The sequence below is a fragment of the Carettochelys insculpta genome, chromosome 28, assembly GCF_033958435.1.
Source record: "Carettochelys insculpta isolate YL-2023 chromosome 28, ASM3395843v1, whole genome shotgun sequence".
In the NCBI taxonomy this organism is placed as follows: Eukaryota; Metazoa; Chordata; order Testudines; family Carettochelyidae; genus Carettochelys; species Carettochelys insculpta.
In genome coordinates this window covers 1155294-1173497 of record NC_134164.1, presented here as the reverse complement: position 1 = coordinate 1173497, position 18204 = coordinate 1155294, and the positions used below count along the sequence as shown (strand labels likewise).

The window sequence follows — 18204 nt, the reverse complement described above, 5'->3', positions numbered from 1 at the left end:
TCCCAGCAGCTTTCCTGGGTCTCCGAATGGGCGCAGCAAGAATCTGAAGCACACCTGGGCAAGCTGGGCCCAAGGCTACTCTGGGACCACATTCTGGCAGAGGGAGAAGAGCAGCTGTGGGGGCTGGGGCAGAGCTGGAGGGAGGAAGAAGGTGAAGGCCTTATTTAAATAGCTGGTTATATTACCTGCTACCTAAAGCGTCTCCACCGGTCGAGCCGCACCAACCACTTGGCTCGACCCTGGGCCTCCCTGCAGCACACACGGCAACAAGCCATTAAGCAGTCTGCCATAGAAATTGAGCAGGGGAGTGGTGAGGGGAAGGAAAGGACAAGCCCTGCGATTGGCTGGGCCTAGGCACAATCAGTCAACAGGCGAATGCTCCCTCCAGCGACAGGTGACAGAGCTACGGAACGTGCAGTGTTTGTCCTCGTAGCACCTAGTCAGAGACCATCTCCCCTTTGAAGTTGGGTTTACAGGACTCAGTGGCTTTGAACGCACAGCAGCATTGCAAGGCGCCGGGTTCCACGGGAAAAGCCAGTGGCCCAAGGAAGTGGATGAACTTCTAAACCGTCACTTTGCACCTCATGGGCCTGGCTGAAACATACCCATCTCTCCCCGTCCCTCAGGCTTTGCTGCTGCCCCTGCTACTTAAAGCCCCTTTGCAGCAGGATCTCGGTTACACCAAAGCCCCAGTAAGCCAGGAACAGTGCTCAGAGGCTTGCTCCTTCAGGTCTGCAGCAGGTCTGCCCCCACGACCCCTCCCACCTTTTTCCCTTGGCCTCCCAGGCAGCAGCTGGTCCAAAGGGAGAGGCAGGAGTCCAACGATGGGCAAGTGCCTTCGCCACCCTGCTTTCAACAGCCCGAGGGAGAAGCTGAGAAAGGGAAGTCGTGGCGCAGGCAGCCGTCACTCTGGCATACGCAGCTGTTGACTGAGGATTGGTGGGGGCAGGGGACTGTTAGCGTAAGTGATCCCCCTCGAAACGTAATACGCACCGCAAACTCCAGGCACACTCCTCACCCGACGGCAATATTTACTAGATACATTTGGTATTTTTAAAAAATATTCCATGGCTTTCAGTTCCATCTGACAGGAGGGAGGAGAAACAAAGAGGGAAGGGGGAGGGTGCGAGCTGGGGCCACTTTGGCAAGGTCGTTGCTATCAGGGCTGTGCAGTCTATCCCTGTGGGAAGTTAATGCTGAGGGTGCCCTGCCAAGGACAGTCACAGGGCGTTTAATACTGCGATTGCCTAGAGAGAACAGAGTGGGGGGAGGCATGACCCCCCCTGCTGTCTGACCCCCGGGGCACTGAGCACCAGAGTGCCGCTTGCAGTCAGCGGGCATTTCAGCACCTCCCAGGATCAGGCCAAGGAAGTGGCTTCACTCAAAGCTAACCATCATGCTGGGGCACAAGTGGTGGACTGTCTGTGGCACACAGAGTGCATGGTCTAGTCTGCCAGACATGCGCAGGAAGCAGCTTGTTGCTTGAGGGAATAGCTGTCTGGGTTTTCTCCACCAGGCATCTCACTATGGCCTTTCAGGGGCTGCTTCTAAGCCCAGCTCGGCCAGGGGAGGGTTTAAACTAACCGAACAAACAGGTGTTGGATAAGAAGTGTGGACGGGCGAGGGAGAGCACAGTTGACGAGTCACTTCTGCTTTAGAAATCAGCAGTGTGTCTAACAGCATGTGAAGGGGACCGATCACTTCCCTACTCAAACAGTAACTGTGGGGAACGTTCTCCTGGGCATGAAAGCAAAAACGGAAGCAAAGCATAAAGGACTTTGCTCTGATGTCAGAACGCCTGGGAATAGTCACCCACATTCACTAACAGGCAAGTTTAGCTGATCTTAAACTACAGTAAGCCCCTGTGGGGACACACTGATTCAGAATTAAAGTGACCTTCATTCACATCAGATTAATTCACTTTGGAACTAAGATAAACCCAATTAAGGCCCCTTCAGTTCAGAAAGCATATGCAGATTTGGGTTTAATGCAGTTTAACTACTCCACAGTCACACTGGCACTGCCCTGAGCAGGCCTGTGCCCACAAGGCCTCAGAAGTTCAGATTCAGTGGAGTGTTTTAAATGCAAACTAGTCCTATGCTGGTGGGGAACAGGGACTTTCTGGCTGAGTGGTGCACAGTGCTGCCCTGTGCCTCACTATTCCACAGCCCTTTCTCGTGGTGATCTGCTCATGGGGATGAGGCTGGAGATCTGGAGCCTCAGTGGCGTGGAGTTAAGTGTTTAACCAATGGGAAACCTCACGCTGGCTTGCTTAGAAATGCACTTCCATGAACCACCTCTAACCGGAACCCTAATTCAGCAGTGTCCTACTAACCCCAAGCCTGCATCAGTACTGCTCCCTCTTTCTTTTTGCTGTAGCAGCCTGCCCAGAACAAGGGGCTAGGGCGGGGTGGCATGAGGAATGGAAGCTGCCCAAGATTAGGCTTCCACTGGACTCCTGGGGAGAGACCAGCCCTGCTAGGAATCCTCAGGAAGTCAATTTCAAGTAACCTGCTAGAGGGGACGAGAGGGGCATGAAGGGGCTGGTGGCATAGATGGCCCCACTGCTGTGTTTGAGTCACTGATTTGGAGACCTCTGCCTGGGGTTAACGGGATGTGGGCACATCGCCCTCCTGGGGACGAGTTTATTTCTTAGAAAGAATCGTCGTTTTCCTGAACTCAAGGCAAATGTAAAAATAAACGTGTCTGACTGACACCCACTCTCCTGAACAGGTGTGTTAACTGCATAGAAGAGACCTGGTCTCCAAACTGGGATGAGGGAGGGGAGAAAAGGGGGCCCAGGGAATGTGCTTTTGGTTGCAAGGGCTGGGAGAAGAAATCCAGACATTCAAAGAGTCCAACTCTGCAAAGCTTGAGAGAGAAGCAGATTGGCCACAGGGTATGGAGACGAGCCTGGACTTCCCTCATTGCTGCATAGTATCACCCAACTGCCCCAAGGGCAGTGAGAGTCTCTGCCTACCCATCCGTCCTTCTCAACATTTCTTCTTGAGGAGCTCCTGCAGGTAGTGGCAAACTTCGACTGCCGAATCCCAGGGAACCACAGTGGCCTGGAAGGCTTGGGGTTGCTTCTTCTCCATCTCCTGGGCCATCTGGTGCATAGGGTAGCCCTTCCGTGGGAAAGCAATGTCTGCGGAAGTCAAGGCCATGGAAGGGCAGAAGTCATTGGCCCCGTCGCCTACGTAGAAAACGCTCTCAAATTCGGCCCCCTCCTGGGCCCGCTCCATCAGGTACTCGGTCAGGATTTTGCGCTTGCACATGTTGGCCGGGCACTGGGGGCACTTGTGGGTGTGGTAGGGCCCCAAGGTGAGGTAACCTCTCTTGTCAAACCCAGAGGGGTTGCTGAAGATCTTGCGGAAGAGGGAGTAGACGCCCGCCGCTCGCAAAGCGCACTCGATGCCAAACATGTTGGCGTCGGAGAGGAGGATGATCTCAAAGTGCTCCTGGTTCTTGGAGAGGAACTGGAAGAGCTCTGGCATGCCAGGAGAGAGCGGGATGTTCTCGTAGACCATTCGGTAGTTCAGCATCGTCACCCCCTGGTCGCCCAGGTACTCAAAGACGCGCTGCATGTACTCATTGTAGAAACCATCCCGGAAGGTCTGGCGGATGTGCTCCGGGAGCTCCTGTCCTGGAGCGGCCCTGATGACCGAGTCGTCACTGTTCTCGTTGATAATCGTCTCGTCAAAGTCAAAGGCGAGGAGGTATTTGGGGTTCTTGGGGGCAGCTGTGCTGACGCCCTGCGAGAGGAACCAATGAGACACGTCAGTTACGCGTGACTCCAGAAGAGCCCTTTACCCCACATGCCTGGAATTATTAGTGGAATCGATCCCACATGGGAACGGACACGTCAAACCAAAGCTGTGCGGGTATCTCAGTGCTGCCTTGCTTGTGCTCCCCTCATGGAGCTGTCTGTCCCAGCTGGAGGCCTAGTCTGTTCCTCCTGTATCCTGGCCCTGCCCTTAAGAGGCTTACGCACTCCGTAAAGAGATTATTTTGTTACTCCTAATCCTTGTTTCCGACACTCAGATGGTCAGTGTGCCAAGCTGTGTACTGGACTCATCTCCACAAGAGGATCCAGCTAAGACAGCAAAGCCACAGGGTGGCACTTTAGCTCTCCAGAACAGCAACTTGGGGCATCTGTGGTTATCTGCCTCTTGGTGCGCCAGCCCCAGCCAGTGTGCCAGGTTTACATGCAAAAAGTGTGTGTGGAGATTGCCCATTGCGGCTGCCAGATTTGCAGACTCACCCAGGCCTCTGACAGCCAAACTAATCTCTCAGGCCTTGTCCTGCCCTGGAGAGATTCTGCAGCTCAAATTCTGCCCTTTCTTTCCCACATGCAACTTTCATCCCCTTCAGAGTCTGGGGCCGATTCGCCACCGCGTCATTCCACCGACATGGGACCTGGGCAGTGGTGAACCAAGCCTGGTGTCTATCCAAGGGCACTTCCCATTGCGTCAAAACTACAGGTGTCCCAAGAGTGACCTGCTCTGCCACTTGAAAGTTGCCAACAGAATTCTGCTGTTGCACACAAGACCGGAGCAGCTAGAATTCAGCTAGTCCCTACAAGGCTAAGCCTAGACCGTGATCCTGTGAGCAGGCAGAACTGTCCCTGGAACTGGCCAACGTAAACCAGGACTCTACAGAGCCCTGAGAATCTGACCACGTGGACAGACGTGCAGGCTCAAGGCCTTATTTCTGGCCCTGGATGCCCAATATGCACAGGGAGCAGATCAGCTGAGCCACCTTTGCAGCTACTTTCCAGGGCAGGCCAGTGCACCAGGACCAGGGAACACACTTCTTCAAACAGCTGCTTCACACAGAGAGAGGAGGCAGCCCTGTGCAAAGACGTCAGAGAGTTTCACTAACCTTAAATAGGCATCGGAGCCCAACACCTTCAAAGCACCCATTCATTTTAAAGACGTCGCTTGCCACACAAGCTTTTCCGGCTGTTACCGTCTAAGGCTCCCTTTGTGCTGGTCACTGCAAACCACAAAAGGAATTAGGTTAACAACCACTTTGCTGCTGCACCTGCCCAGTAGGGACCGGACTGTGTCAAAAGTCACAACAGATTGCACCAGTTTCAAAGGAAATGATCTCCCCTCCCTGTCCCGGAGGGAACATCCAGCCTTGTAAGCCCTCCCACTAGCCCAGGAACGCATGACTTCTAGCACCAAGAGCTGCAACAGTTAACATGCAGGGGGAAGGACGAGTGGCCAGGGAGCTATCATTAATGAAACAGAACCCTTCAAATGGTACGGGATTGCCTAGACTAGCAGAGCCTGCCTGCCAGAAGAGAAGCACTTTTTCCGTGTGGACACGCACTTCCAAAATAAACGTGACTTCGTTCCAGAATAATTGTGATTCTCACAAGAGAAAGTCACGTTTATTTTGGAGAAGTGCCTCCATGTGAGGAAGGTGACTCTGTTCCCGGGCACTGAAAACAGGACACCTGGTAAAACTGGAGTCCACTGGTAACCAGGGCTGTGCAACACAAACGTTCCAGTTCCCAGTAAGCTGGCTGAGCCCCTGTTGAAAAGAAACAGTGCATGGCTGAGTCTGTTTATTGAGCTTCCTAGCTCAAAGTTTGCATGGAGAGAGGTCGTGTGAGTGCATGCGTGCAGACACGCATGCACACGCACACGCTCTCCCGTATACTCCTCGCACATGAGCAGGCGGGTGGCAAAGCGACCTGACCCAACCCCCCTGCCCAGTGCTCTCTGCCCTCTATTCCTGGCTGGGGCCCAGGGACGGACCAGCCTCCCTCAGTACCTGGCACTGCATCTTCTTCTGGCGACATGTGGGGGCAGAGGCTCACAGCCACCCCCCAAGATTTCTGTGAGGGTTCACAGCAGCGCATGGACATCAGCAGACAGATGCACTGTCCATAGCCAAGGAGGAGGGAGGAGTTGACTGTGCTCCAGAGAGGGCAGGGCAGCCTTGCTGCTGCCCAGACCACACCTCCCCCAGCACCTTTCAGAGATGCTGCCCTGGGGCTCTGCAGCAAACCACACAGGGCCCTAGCAGTGATTTAAAGGGCCTGAGGGTCCAGAAGTTGGGGCCAGGAGACCCAGGTCCCTCTGAATCACTGGACCTTTGGCCAGCTACCCCACCTCCGCCCCCCATCAAAGGATCTGCTGCGACCTTCCCACACTGTGCAGGAGGGAAGGGACAGTAGCTGGTCACCTGAGCAATCTGACCAGGGGTTGGTTCTCCGCATAGAGCCGGGAGTGGAATGCCTCCCACCGGGGCAGCGGGGCTCGGAGGAGCAGCCGGGCTGCGGGGTTGAAGGGCACAGCAGGAAGAGGACATGGAGGGAAGCACGTAAAGGGCTAAGTGTTGAGGAGTGACAGGTGCGACAACTAATCAGCCACTGCCTCCCAGCATTCCTAGTAAGCTGAGCATTTGGGCGGCCGGCCGCCCAGGAGAGATTCAGGTGCCACACAACTGGTTGGCAGAGCGCCCACAGCCGGCAGCCTGTTTCTATTGGTGGTGCACATCCGCACATGCCTTAATACACAGAAAATTTATTCCACACAGTGATGGAAAAGATTGGAGGGAACATTCACACCTCCACGCTCCCCTGCCACCACAACAAGCAGTAAGTGCTGGCTGGAAACAGGGACAAGGGAGCTGGCGTGCAGCAGGGACTGCCTTCACACACAAGCAGGGGGAGCAGATGGACCTGCATGCTGCTGCAGCTTTGCACAACCACCAGCCTTACATGTTCACCACTTGTCATTGGCAGCTGGTGAGCAGGGAGATGGCCAGCAGCAGGACCCACCAGCACCACTTGGAAGGAGAGAGAAAATGCAGGACAACCAGCCAATTTAAAAAAAAAACAAAAAACTAGCAGGGACACCTGTAGGACGGACATCGGGTCGCCTTACACAAGAGGTGCTACAGCAGAATAGCGACCGTGGAATAGTTATAACAGACCAGCTATGCGGGCACACATGCCCTTAAGCGAGGTGAAGAACTATGATGTGCATTTGTTTCCTGACTTCTACTGGCCTCTTGTGGTTGGTAACTGTAAAAAAAAAAAGGGCTCTGAACAATCAAACCGGGTGATTTTCTGGTGTGCTGAACACCTGCACCTTCCAGTGGTGGCCCAAAACATAACTGAGGGCTCAGCTCTTCCAGCAAATCAGAGAGCTGTTGGGCTGGGGGAAGCCAGCCATCTGTAGCTCAGTTATTCTCATTTCATGAGGAGTGAAGGTTCAGATTCTGTCTGCATCCTGCTACTACCTTTAGTGGTCTCAAGATCATTTCTTCTAAGTCTGTTTTGTTCCATGGCCAGTTTCAGAGACTATTTTGGCCAGAAATTATACTAAAAGCAGATTTTGCCCTGAATCCTTGTTTTGGACTAAGTGCTGCTACTAAAATAAACAACCTGAGTTATTTGAACATGTCAAGGTATGATATTTTTAAATTTCAAGGGACATGGACAATCTAAGTAAGGTCCTAAATTGACATTTTGGTAAAATGAGCTTTCAAGGAATTTGAAAACCAAAACCAACAGAAATCTTTTCACTTTAAAAAAAAACATCCATTGAAAACATGTCAGAACATTCGTGCACTGTTTGAAACCCAGATACTGCTGCCAGAAGAACTTGGAAATAAAACTGACTATAAGCCCACGTGAAAATGGACACGTGAATTTTCTGTGTCCAAGTGGAGAGAAGTGCAAAAAGTAAAAAGATCACAAACACAAAAAAAGTCATTTGGATTTTTAAAGATTCTTTAGCTCCAGGAAATGTGAGCATCAAAACTAAGATGATGTTTGCTTACATCTGATTGACAGTATCCCTTTAAAAATAACTTCTGTGCATGTTCAGCAGTTACAGGCCATCTACTATTTTCATACCCACTTTCCATTCACAAAATTCCAGTCAATGAGAGCTATCAGAGAGCAATGGCTACAAATTTAATGATGGGAACATAATTTCAGCCTACATCATGTAAAGTGGAATAGTAGCCCTGTTAGTCTGCACTCCAACAAAACAAAGCAGCAGAAATGAAGCACTTTAAAGACTAACAAAATGATCTATTCAGTGACGAGCTTTTGTGGGACAGACCCACCTCTTCAGATCAATTTGGGTCTGTCCCACGAAAGCTCGTCACCAAATAAATCATTTTGTCAGTCTTTAAAGTCATACATTTCTGCTGCTTTATCTTGTAAAGTTGTTAAGATATCAGCAAGAAAGTTCCAATGTGAGGGTGAAGGAAGTCTCCATAGAAAACAGTTCCTAGTTAAGCTACATCTAAAGGCAAATGGGTAAATTCACACAAGATATGGGAAGCTAGATTATGCACAGGCCTTTAAAGTCAAGAAAGAAAGAAAAAGTACTTTTTTTTAAAAACAGTCACATTTATGTCTTTCACCAGAGAATCTCACTGCAACGTGCAGAGCTGCCTCCTTTGAGACAAGTGGTGTTATGCAGAAGAAAAATCCCAGCTCAGCAGTAAGTGAAAATAATCTGCAAGAGTGAATTTCCCACTCTTCATCCCATCAGAGTTCAATCACTCTGAGGTCTGCCACAACGTGACCAAGGAGATTGCATCATGACTGTCCACTTCTTCACAGACGGGCTCTCCAAGAGATGTCACTTCTCAGGGGATAACATTTTCTCCTTGGACTTGCAACTTTATCTTCCCTTAAACATGTGGTTTTCAGTGGAACACCTTTTGAAATGTGTGGCCACAAAGTGAAGAATTCTAGCTGCTGCTGAGTAAGGCTGCACCATCGAGACATATGTAACAATACACAGCTCAACCTTGTGATGTGTGCATCAAGGTAAAAAAATGCTCCAGGGTCAATAAATCTTGATAACACCACATCTCCCATCCCCCTCTCTACAAGGGACAAGTGAGCCATGGACACATTTAGGCTGACATTTTCCAAGTGCCTAAAGAAGTTAAGTGTCCACACGTCACTGAGTTTCAATGAGATTGAGTGCCTAAGGGAGGCAAGCAGCTTTGAAAATCCCAGCCTAAATGACTTAACCAGGACCATATATGGGGTTAAGTGGCAGACCCAAAAACAAATCTTGGAGAAGTCTTGGCTTCCGGTCCACTTCTGTAACCATTAGCCTACACTCCCTCTCCCCCCACCACCTCACAGCTTGATCAGAGAAGCCAGACTAATCTACTATATATTTTAGAGTTTGTCTGTTTGATCAAGAACTCCCAAGTGGTAAGAGCCAGGGCCACCAAAGTTAGCATACAACTTCCTCTTAGCACAACTTAAAGCTGTGCAAGGATTTACTCATGCCGGGAAATCAGGATGTGCCTGGAATGGGAGTGGTTCTCATAAAAACAAATAGAAAAGAAATAACCACCAAATCAAGTACAGTCCTCAAAATTGATATAACTGAGCAAATGTAAAAAGAGGCTGAAGCAACATGAGCCAGAAAAATAGGATGAACCTGGAATAGGATTGTGTCTCGATAAACCTTACAGAACAGGGAGCAAACAGAGAAATTTGGAGTAGTGCTGTTTTGACACAGCTAAATCAATGCTTAAGGTTTGAAAACTAGAAGAAAATTTTATTAGACACCAAACTGACTATAGCTCTTTTTTGTTAAAAACATAGCAAAAGATAAGAGCTTATAGGGATGAAGAAATAAGACACACAATTGAATTCCCATTAAAAAAAATTACTAAAAAAATTAAATAGAAAAATTAACACAATCATTTTTTAAAGAAATCCAAAATAAAAATTAAGTTCATAAACATAACACTGTATTTTTGAACAATACAGTCATTTAAATAAAACTTGTACATTTTCCTTTTATTTAAAAACAACCCCATATTTTAATTAAGTATCCAAGCAACTGCAGGTAAATCTGCTAGTGATGCATACTCCTAGCAGGATTTGTCCAGGTGCAGGGTTAGGATTACATAGGAAAACAGAGACAACACGGGGCAGGGGACAATGGATGGTGGCACCTAAAAATGCTGTAGCCAATAGCAAAGGCAGGCTGCAGTTGCGTACTTGGGAACCTGGTGCTATACAGTCTTCTTTGAAAATAAAAGCACATTAAACTTCACCTTCAAGCACTGGCAATGAGATTTCTGTCTGTCTCCAGCCCGATTTCAGACACTTCCTGCACTGCAATTAACAGAACCCCCTGCGACTCGCAGGGGAGGAGAGGGAAAGCAAAGGAATGAAATCTAATCTCTTCAAATCAGAGGCAGCAGGGCCTACCAGGTAGAACACTAGAATGAAGCTTGGGAAACTGGGTTCTGGTCATGTCCCAGTTTCTGCCTCAGTTTCTCCACCTGATGATACATCACCTCTGCTATTAAACTTACCAATGGAAAGTGCTAATCTTTTTTTTTTTTTATTACCCCATAAGTTGTGCACACCTTTGGGCTTGGTCCCGGACAGTAGGCGGAGGGAGGAGTATGGTACAGAATGGAGCGTTCATGTTCTGAAAGGCTTAAGAAGCACTGACTCAGATGGTATAACTATGAATTCAGATCAGGTCTGGCAAAATCCACGTCAAAAACTGGCTTAGTCTATGAGCTGGAGAGAAGAGCAGATGAGAGAAAAATAATGTTTACTAGGACTCCCTCTTCTCTGGGTCCTGAATTACCTTATCTAGTAAAGCAACTTAGCCTGTGTGATGAATCAACAATGCTGCATGTGCAAAGCATACTTGTGCGATACCAAAGTCATTGGTTTTGGATTTGCTAGGGAACTAAAGTTTGGCAGGAGTTACCATGGAGAGAGAGAGAGCGTTCTCCACCACCATCATCTTCCTTCACAAAAGACTCAGGGTTTGAGACAAAAGTTAATCTCTCTCTCTGTGCTCCAACTCTGCCTTTGCCCACAGCTGGGAGTTTGGAAGCTACATGTTGGCTTGGGTGGAGTTAAACACACGCAGTACTAGCTGTTCATACCTGCTGGTCCCACACAATATGGTCACTGTTAAAACAAAAGGGAAACAAGAGGTTCTCAGTTCATGGTCAGGACACTACTTAGTTTTTTTGCTGGCATTTCAGAATCCTGCTCAGAGAGATGACGCGACTTCCCTAAGGACACACAAAAGTCAAAGTGGCACAGCTGGGCACAGAAGCCCAATCTCTGGACTCCCTTATCTGGTACACAAACCATTACACCACACTGTCCCCCAGCTTGCTGGACAACACCTCAATGACAGCCTGGGAGCCTTTTGAAGTCTACCTGGATCAACGTTAAAGAACTTATGGGCTTTCAAAACTTTCAGCAGCTGATGGCAACTTTATCTCAAGAACTCTCTTGTTTGGGGCTCTGATAATTGTGGAACCTTGGATCACAGTCTTGCCATAACTATTTATACAGTGCAATGACTCATCTAAGAGCTGCTTCCTGGGTGGGTGTTCTTCCACCTTCTGTTAAAAAAAATAGTCCCTCCAAAATAAAATAAATGTGGTTGTACTTCCTAACATTATGCAAAACCTAAATGTTGAAAACAAAAATAGAACAGAAGCATGCATACTAATTGCATAAAACACTGTTTTATTCTGGGGGGGGGGTGTGCCAGGGAGGGTTTAATTTTAAATTTGGGGTGAAGCACCCAGTGCAAAGTGCAGCACCATGGAAGGAAGGGTCAGGAGGAACCTGTCTCACAAAGAGGAACTGATCATTGGGGGAAAGACCAAACAACAGCTTCTCTCTGTGATCCCTCACATTCCTTTTCCCTGCTCCCAACAGAAAGAGGAACAAACCTCCAGCCTTCCTACAGGATCCTCTGTACTTATGGTGAGGGGGAGAGAAATGGCCAGTAATATTCTCCACCACAACTATAACTGTTGCAGTGCATTCTGGGGAAACTCTGTACCTTCCTGTCATTCTTATCTCAGGGCCTACCTCTGCAAAGGCGTGAGAGTCACAGGAGTTGTAGACCTGTGTTTCATGTGCAGAAGCCTTTACAGGATTGAGCCCTAAACTAATCCTGTAAAGTCGCATGAAGTCAAATCTCCATGGATTTCTGCCTGTGCCTATGTCTTTGTGGGAGCAGGCATTTATTTCAGAGTCTAGAATCGCTGAACTTTGCAATCATCTCAGGCCATATAAATTTCCCAAGAAGGAAAAATAAATCAACATGCAGAGCACTGAATGTAAATGCAATTGTTTTCTAGGGACTCAGTCACACTGTCCTTGTGCAATCTTGTCTCGACTTGCTTTGGTCATATCATGTAATAAAAAGATTCTAAGACTAAACAAAATGGTGTGTCTCCCAAGGGGGTGGATCCTTTGGTCCCTTGGGAAAAGAAAGCTCCCATTGACTCCAATAAGAATTTTTGGCCACCCCAGGAATTCAGGGATGAGACCCTTTAAAATTAAACTGTCTATTTCACTGCCCAGTCTGTATGTGGCCCAGCTCCATCCAGGGATGAAATTATAGATTACCTCCCTCATCTGATCTATGTTCCTCTATTTTTTTCCATCCTGGTGCAGAATAATCTTTTTATGTGCACTGAGGCAAGGGAGAGTCTGCACCACCAGCAGAAACAACACACGTAGCTGTGGGCGCTCTGCTAATCAACCGAGAGCATTTTAATTTCTCCTGAGTGGCCACAGAAGTGCCAGCTTACAGGGAACACTGAAGGTAATATTGTTTATTGAACCAACTTCTGTTATTGAGAGAGACAAGCTTTGGAACAGACACAGAGCTCATCTGAGCAGAAATGTTATTTGAGTGCTCTCAGAATTCAGGAAGGGGCAGGATGGGAGCAAGAGTGGTTAAAAATTCCCTTCTGCAATCCCTGGCATGTCTCAGGAGTGCTCTCAAGAAGACAGTTAAACCCATTTTCTCCTCTTAGTTTTGACAGTATTATGCTTACAACGTACTGTTCTGCGTGCGTCCAGTGTAGATTTTTAGAAAGGCATTTGTTGCTCAGCTCCCACTGAAATCCATCATCTTATTCATTGCAAATCAGTCATCAACCTGTCCTCAAACCTGCTTCCTCAGGTATCCTCCCACCCCCCAAAATCAAAACTGAGAGACAGAAGCAGAAGCCTATTACTGGGGCCCTGAAAGCCAACAGGAAAAAAATTGGTCCTATGGCCAACTGTGCTACTATTCCTACATGTGAGAGGACTCCAAAGGTGACCTAAGTCTGGTTGCCTCACTGGCTAGTTCTGCTATTAAATGTATGGGTCAAAAGCACAGCAGCTCAGAAACAAGATTTTCAAAAGCATGAGCCTTGGACTGGGTACCAAACTGTGGAATTGGGGTCGGATTGTCAAAGGTGCCCATGTGACTTGGGAGCAGAAGCTGCACTGAAAGTCTACGGGTGCCTGGTGTTTATAAGATACTTTAGTGCTTTTGCAAATCCCACCTGTAGCAAGCTAAAGCGACTAGGCTGATTTTGAAAATCGCTAACCCCACTTGCTTTTGTCCATTAACTTCAACAGCAGCTGGGGGTGTTTAGCACTTTTGGGCTTTGGGGTAACATTTTCAGAAGCATTTAAGTGACCTGAGGTCACTGGGTCTAGTATGCTTTTGAAAATATTACCATAGGTTCCCCTATTTAGGAGCCTTAAATAAAGAATTAAAAGCCCAAGGCTAGGTCCCTTTTTGAAAATCTTCGACTAAATTATTACAGTTCACTTTATTTTGGCTCTTTAGAAACTAACTTCCATGACCCATGCCACCCACATAAACAACAAACCACACACAAAATCCAAAATTCAACACTGTCTTCCAGATTTGGATTGTTTCTGACACTGCCAGAGGGTTAAATAGATATGCAGAAAGCTCTAGGGTCAATTCAGGTGATTAATGCTACGTTTTTAAGATGTCCCACAGCAAATTAAATATCAAAATATTACATTAAGCTCAAGGGCTTTTGCAACAAATATCCAGGCAAGGGCAATGATCATGTGTTTGATTTAGTAATACATTTGAGTACTTCTTTTTCCCATTGCAACATTTTGTGATGTAGTAGATGCCTCACAGGGAAATGGAGACATATGTCAAGTTGGCTAATGTTTGAGTGGCATGAGCTTGCCCTTCAGAAGTGGCAGGATCTGTAAATCTAGTTTAAAACATGCTTTTACCAATTTGTAGTTATTACTTCACTTTTTAATTTTGCTATTGTGAGTTTTCTTTAAGTACTTCATTTTTAGGGCAGGGATTTTAATTTATAGTGGACTCAGTTTAGTAAAGTGCTTCTCAATTCCGTATTCACTGTTGATCTTTTAAATATTCAGTACAGTTTGAACTGTCTATTACATGCACAAAAAACCAGGCCAGATGGCAGCTGGTTTGTGGGAGTCCCATAGAAATGCCTGACCCAGAAAAACCTGGAGAACAAACAAGAGGGAGGGGGAAGGGAAGCAGGAGTTAAATAAATAAAACTTTGCATAGTAAAGCCTGTACTTGTACATAATGCAGTGGGACGACCTCTCTAGGGAGAGCGGATAGCCTGGGAGTGGTATGAAAGGCGTCTGTCATATGGCATTTTTAGATGCCTCTCAGTCCAGTGCTGGTCTTGTTCTAAACCAGGCTGGGGGATGAATGGGTGTAGTTTTGCAGTACAGTGTTACTCACCTGAGACAGAGGCAAAGAAAACGAAGAGCCAGAGAGGGTTTTCTGAAGTGCTGGTGCGTGCAGCGTGTGGTAGGGCAGCAGAATGGGACTTCGGAGGGGTGGGTAAAAAAGAAGAGGTACCAGAAGCGGACAGTGGTATTAGGGAATGGAGCAGGAATGGCACAGTGGGCACAGCTGAGAAGTCCAGACCAGGACTGATCCTTGCACAGAACCTTGTACATCACAGGCCCCTGGATTAGCTGCAATGAATGCAACATTTCCAGCGCCTCTCCATGGAGAGTACTAGGATCCTTCCTGGATCAGAACCTGGTTCAACAGCAGAGGATACCTGCCTAGTGCATTGCTCTAATGCCAACTGCGGGGTCCTTGCTCCCAGACGCCTGCCTTCGCTCCCCGTATCCAACTCACAGCCCTTTGCTCCTTCTGGTACCAGTGCCAAACCTGAGCCCACTCTTCCAGCATTCCTCCCCCATCTCCACACAGACCAACAGAATTCTTCTGTCACTGGGGCTCCCTCCAGAACCAGAGGGCTGGAGACACAAAGCCCCTTTAATTGTACCAGCACCTCCTCCTGGCCCGATGCCCTTCAGCATCGTAGCACCACTACCAACCACCTCCTGGACCATTGTCCATCAGTCACATCCGTGGGACCAGCACCACCTTTTGGGCCAATATCCCTACTTACTCTCCCCAACACCCCTGGCACTGGCAGCCCCGGTGGGTCCACTGCCCCCTATGCTCCCACCAGGCCTTCTAGGCACCCCCCGCTTCATGCCTATCTATTTGGCCCTATTGCTGCATCCTACTAGAACAAATATCACCTCTCTGGCACGTTTCCCACGCCCGCCGATACCAGCAGGGTTCTGACCCGGCTCTCGGGTCCCAGGATGCACACTCACGCTTGATACTCCGGGAGCAGCCTCTGCCCGGACGCCTGCAGGATGCCCCGGGTCTGGCCCGGTTCGACTCAGTTCTAGGGCGACAGCACGCGGCGCAGGCGGAGAGCGCTGGCAGCTGAACCGGTCTCCTCTCCCCACGTCCCCATCCCGCTCGGCAGCCTTGGCCCGGTTCGGTCCCAGCCGGCCCGGTTCGGGGGCTCCCGGGGGAACCCAGCACCTGACCCGCGCCCCCAGGGCAGGGCGCGTGTGTCGTGCCCCAGGAGCGGGCGGCGCGGCACGGCTCGGCTGGGAGGCAGGCGGTCCGGTTCGGCCCGGGCTCGCTGGGCTCCAGCCGCCCCGATCTCGGTCCCTTTAAAGAGACGGAAACTGAGGCCAGCGCTGCTACATGGGACAACTGCAGTCCCCACACGTCACAAGCGGGCCAGCCAATGGCAGCGGCGCCGGCGCACATCAAAGGGGAATGGGAGACCGCAGCAGAGCAGGAGCATCCAACGCCCCCCGGTCCCCTGCATCCCCCCCCCCCCCGCCCATGCAGGCTGCGTGCGAGCCACGCACACACAGCCGGCCCCGGGCGGGCGGAGGCAGACCCGGCGCAGCAAGCAGGTCTCCCCCCCGGGGCGCTGCCTTCACCCCAGAGAAGGGGCCCCACAGCACCCTGAAGAAAGGGGGCTAAGCGAACTGCCCCTTTGCACGTGTCGTCGGGCTGGGCTCATTCCCTCTCCCCGGGAAGTCAGGCCATGCACGAAACAGCTGGGAAACCCGAGAGTGATGTCCTTGAACCTGTCTCTGTACCTCCCATTCGGTCTCCAAACACTTGGCTGGCAGGCAGGCAGGCAGTCGGTCCGTCCGTCCGTCCCTAGGTAGGACACAAGAAGCCAGGCTGTCCACTTCCAGCGGGAAGAGCTTCTCACAACATGCTAGCTTGGGGCCCGGGGGGGATAAATAAGCCTAGAACCAGAGACGGGCGTAAGTGAAGAAAGGGAGCTCAGCCTTTCTACTAGCATGGGAGGGGAATGCAAGCTGGGCAACAGGGAAAGGGCAGATTGGGTAAGAAGCGCGTTTACTTAAACTCTTTCGCCTTGAGATGCATAGCTGAGAATCTTGATACTGTAGAGCACTGCTGAGGCATTCAGTCTCGGGGGGGGGGGGGGGGTAAGCCCTTGAGGCTGTAGCTTCACCAAAAAACAAACCCCCCCCCCCCCCCCCAAAAAAAAAAAAAAAAAGCAGTCAGATAGCACCTTAAAGATTAACAATTTTATTAGGAAATGAGCTTTCCTGGATACTTCCCACGAATACTCATCACCTAAGAAACAAAATTGTTAGTCTTTAAGATGCTACAGGATGGCTTTTTATCCCAAGACATCTGTACTAGGAGCACGCTGAACTCTTTTATACTTAAAACCAAATCCTACAACATAGCCTCCTGGAAGAGAACCAAAGAGGAATGGCAGAAGTCAGTGTGCTTTACAGCATTTCTTCCGCACCCTTAAACTTTTGTTGTTGCTCAAATATAGCTTAAAACACCCAAGGGGAAAAAATAATGGAGGCACAGAGGACAAAAATACGGTTTGGCTAAACAAGTTGCCCACAGCTGGGCAATGGTCTGGTGTAAAGGGCTAATTTTAGAACTCAAGTCTGCAAGGGAACAGGAGATTACAGAGTAGGCTTCCAAACCCTTGCCCTACAACTGAAGACACATTAAACTAGTCTGTCCACACCCTAAAACATTCGCAATTACTGTTTAGGCTGTGCCTTAATGTCTCATCTTTGGTTTTGCAGGACTTTCTAATTTGTATCACGCACTTCAAAGAGAAGCTTGTTCTAAAGCTTAAAGGCAGGGAGAGGGAGGGAATGCTCAGAGAAATGTGACATTAAAAACTAAAATAGGAAATGGTTACAGAAGCATTTTTTAAACCAAGCTTCCAAAAATGGAAGGACCAGACTAAAACCCAAGAGGATCCCCAAAGAACACAAGTTCCTGAACCCTACTTTTTGATGGTGTCACCATATTAGTGACAGCCCACACTATACACTGTGTTCTGCAGGACTCCCCTACATTCTCAGACCTCGCATGGACTTCCACACTGAGCAGATTTCCTACTTTTGTTCACAGAGCATAAGTACCACTGGTGGGAGCTGCATCAGGAGCCCTCCAGTACCCTGGCTGCTGGAGTTTTGAGCAGTGCCTTCATCCAACCCTGCTGTTAAAAAGGTTAAATAGCATCATACTTCAAAGTGTGGTGACAGGTTACCCATGCTAGAATGCCCAGGGTTGCATCCTAGCACACTGGCTGGTATTGCTGATGATAGGAATTAGTAAACCAAGTCCATTGAATATAAAGGAGACTAATTAGCATGACAGGGAGCAAGAAGGATAGTGAAGTAGTCCAGTCCCTACCAGCGTTCCCTCTAATTTTTTTCCATCCATATATGGAATAAATTTTTGCATGGATCAAGGCATAGCCGCATGTGCACCACCAATAGAAACACAGGTTGCTGGCTGTGGGCACTCTGCTAATCAGCTGGGTGCCACCTGAATCTCTCCTGGACAGCCACCCAAGTGCTCAGCTCCCAGGGAATGCTGCTCCTTACTTGATTTAAAGCCATTTTTTGGTCTCTTCTTGCTATATTCTTATTTTCTAGCCCCTTACATTGAGTTACACCACTCTAAACGCTCACACACAGACAACATTCAGGTGGTGCGTGGATCTCCCTGGTAGTGGAGAGTACAAGTGCAGGAGACC

The 18204-nt window shown here is 49.0% G+C and overlaps 1 protein-coding gene across 5 annotated transcripts in view; it reads right to left on the bottom strand.

Moving 5' to 3' along the window:
• Nucleotides 1-2978: 2978 nt before the first annotated feature.
• PHOSPHO1 (phosphoethanolamine/phosphocholine phosphatase 1) overlaps nucleotides 2979-18204 on the bottom strand; it is a 31236-nt gene continuing 16010 nt past the window's right edge. The window contains exons 2-6 of one of the 5 annotated variants that reach the window (XM_074979284.1): nucleotides 16253-16408; nucleotides 15461-15809; nucleotides 10387-10546; nucleotides 4885-4998; nucleotides 2979-3755 (exon numbers count right to left, since the gene is read on the bottom strand). In XM_074979284.1, the coding sequence (XP_074835385.1) occupies nucleotides 2994-3755; nucleotides 4885-4929 (807 nt within the window). In that variant the 5' untranslated portion in view covers nucleotides 4930-4998; nucleotides 10387-10546; nucleotides 15461-15809; nucleotides 16253-16408 and the 3' untranslated portion in view covers nucleotides 2979-2993. Of the gene's footprint in view, nucleotides 3756-4884; nucleotides 4999-10386; nucleotides 10547-10742; nucleotides 11037-14561; nucleotides 15097-15460; nucleotides 15810-16252; nucleotides 16409-18204 lie in introns of those variants that run through there. The other 4 variants (XM_074979283.1, XM_074979287.1, XM_074979285.1 and 1 more) reach the window with 4 other exon arrangements.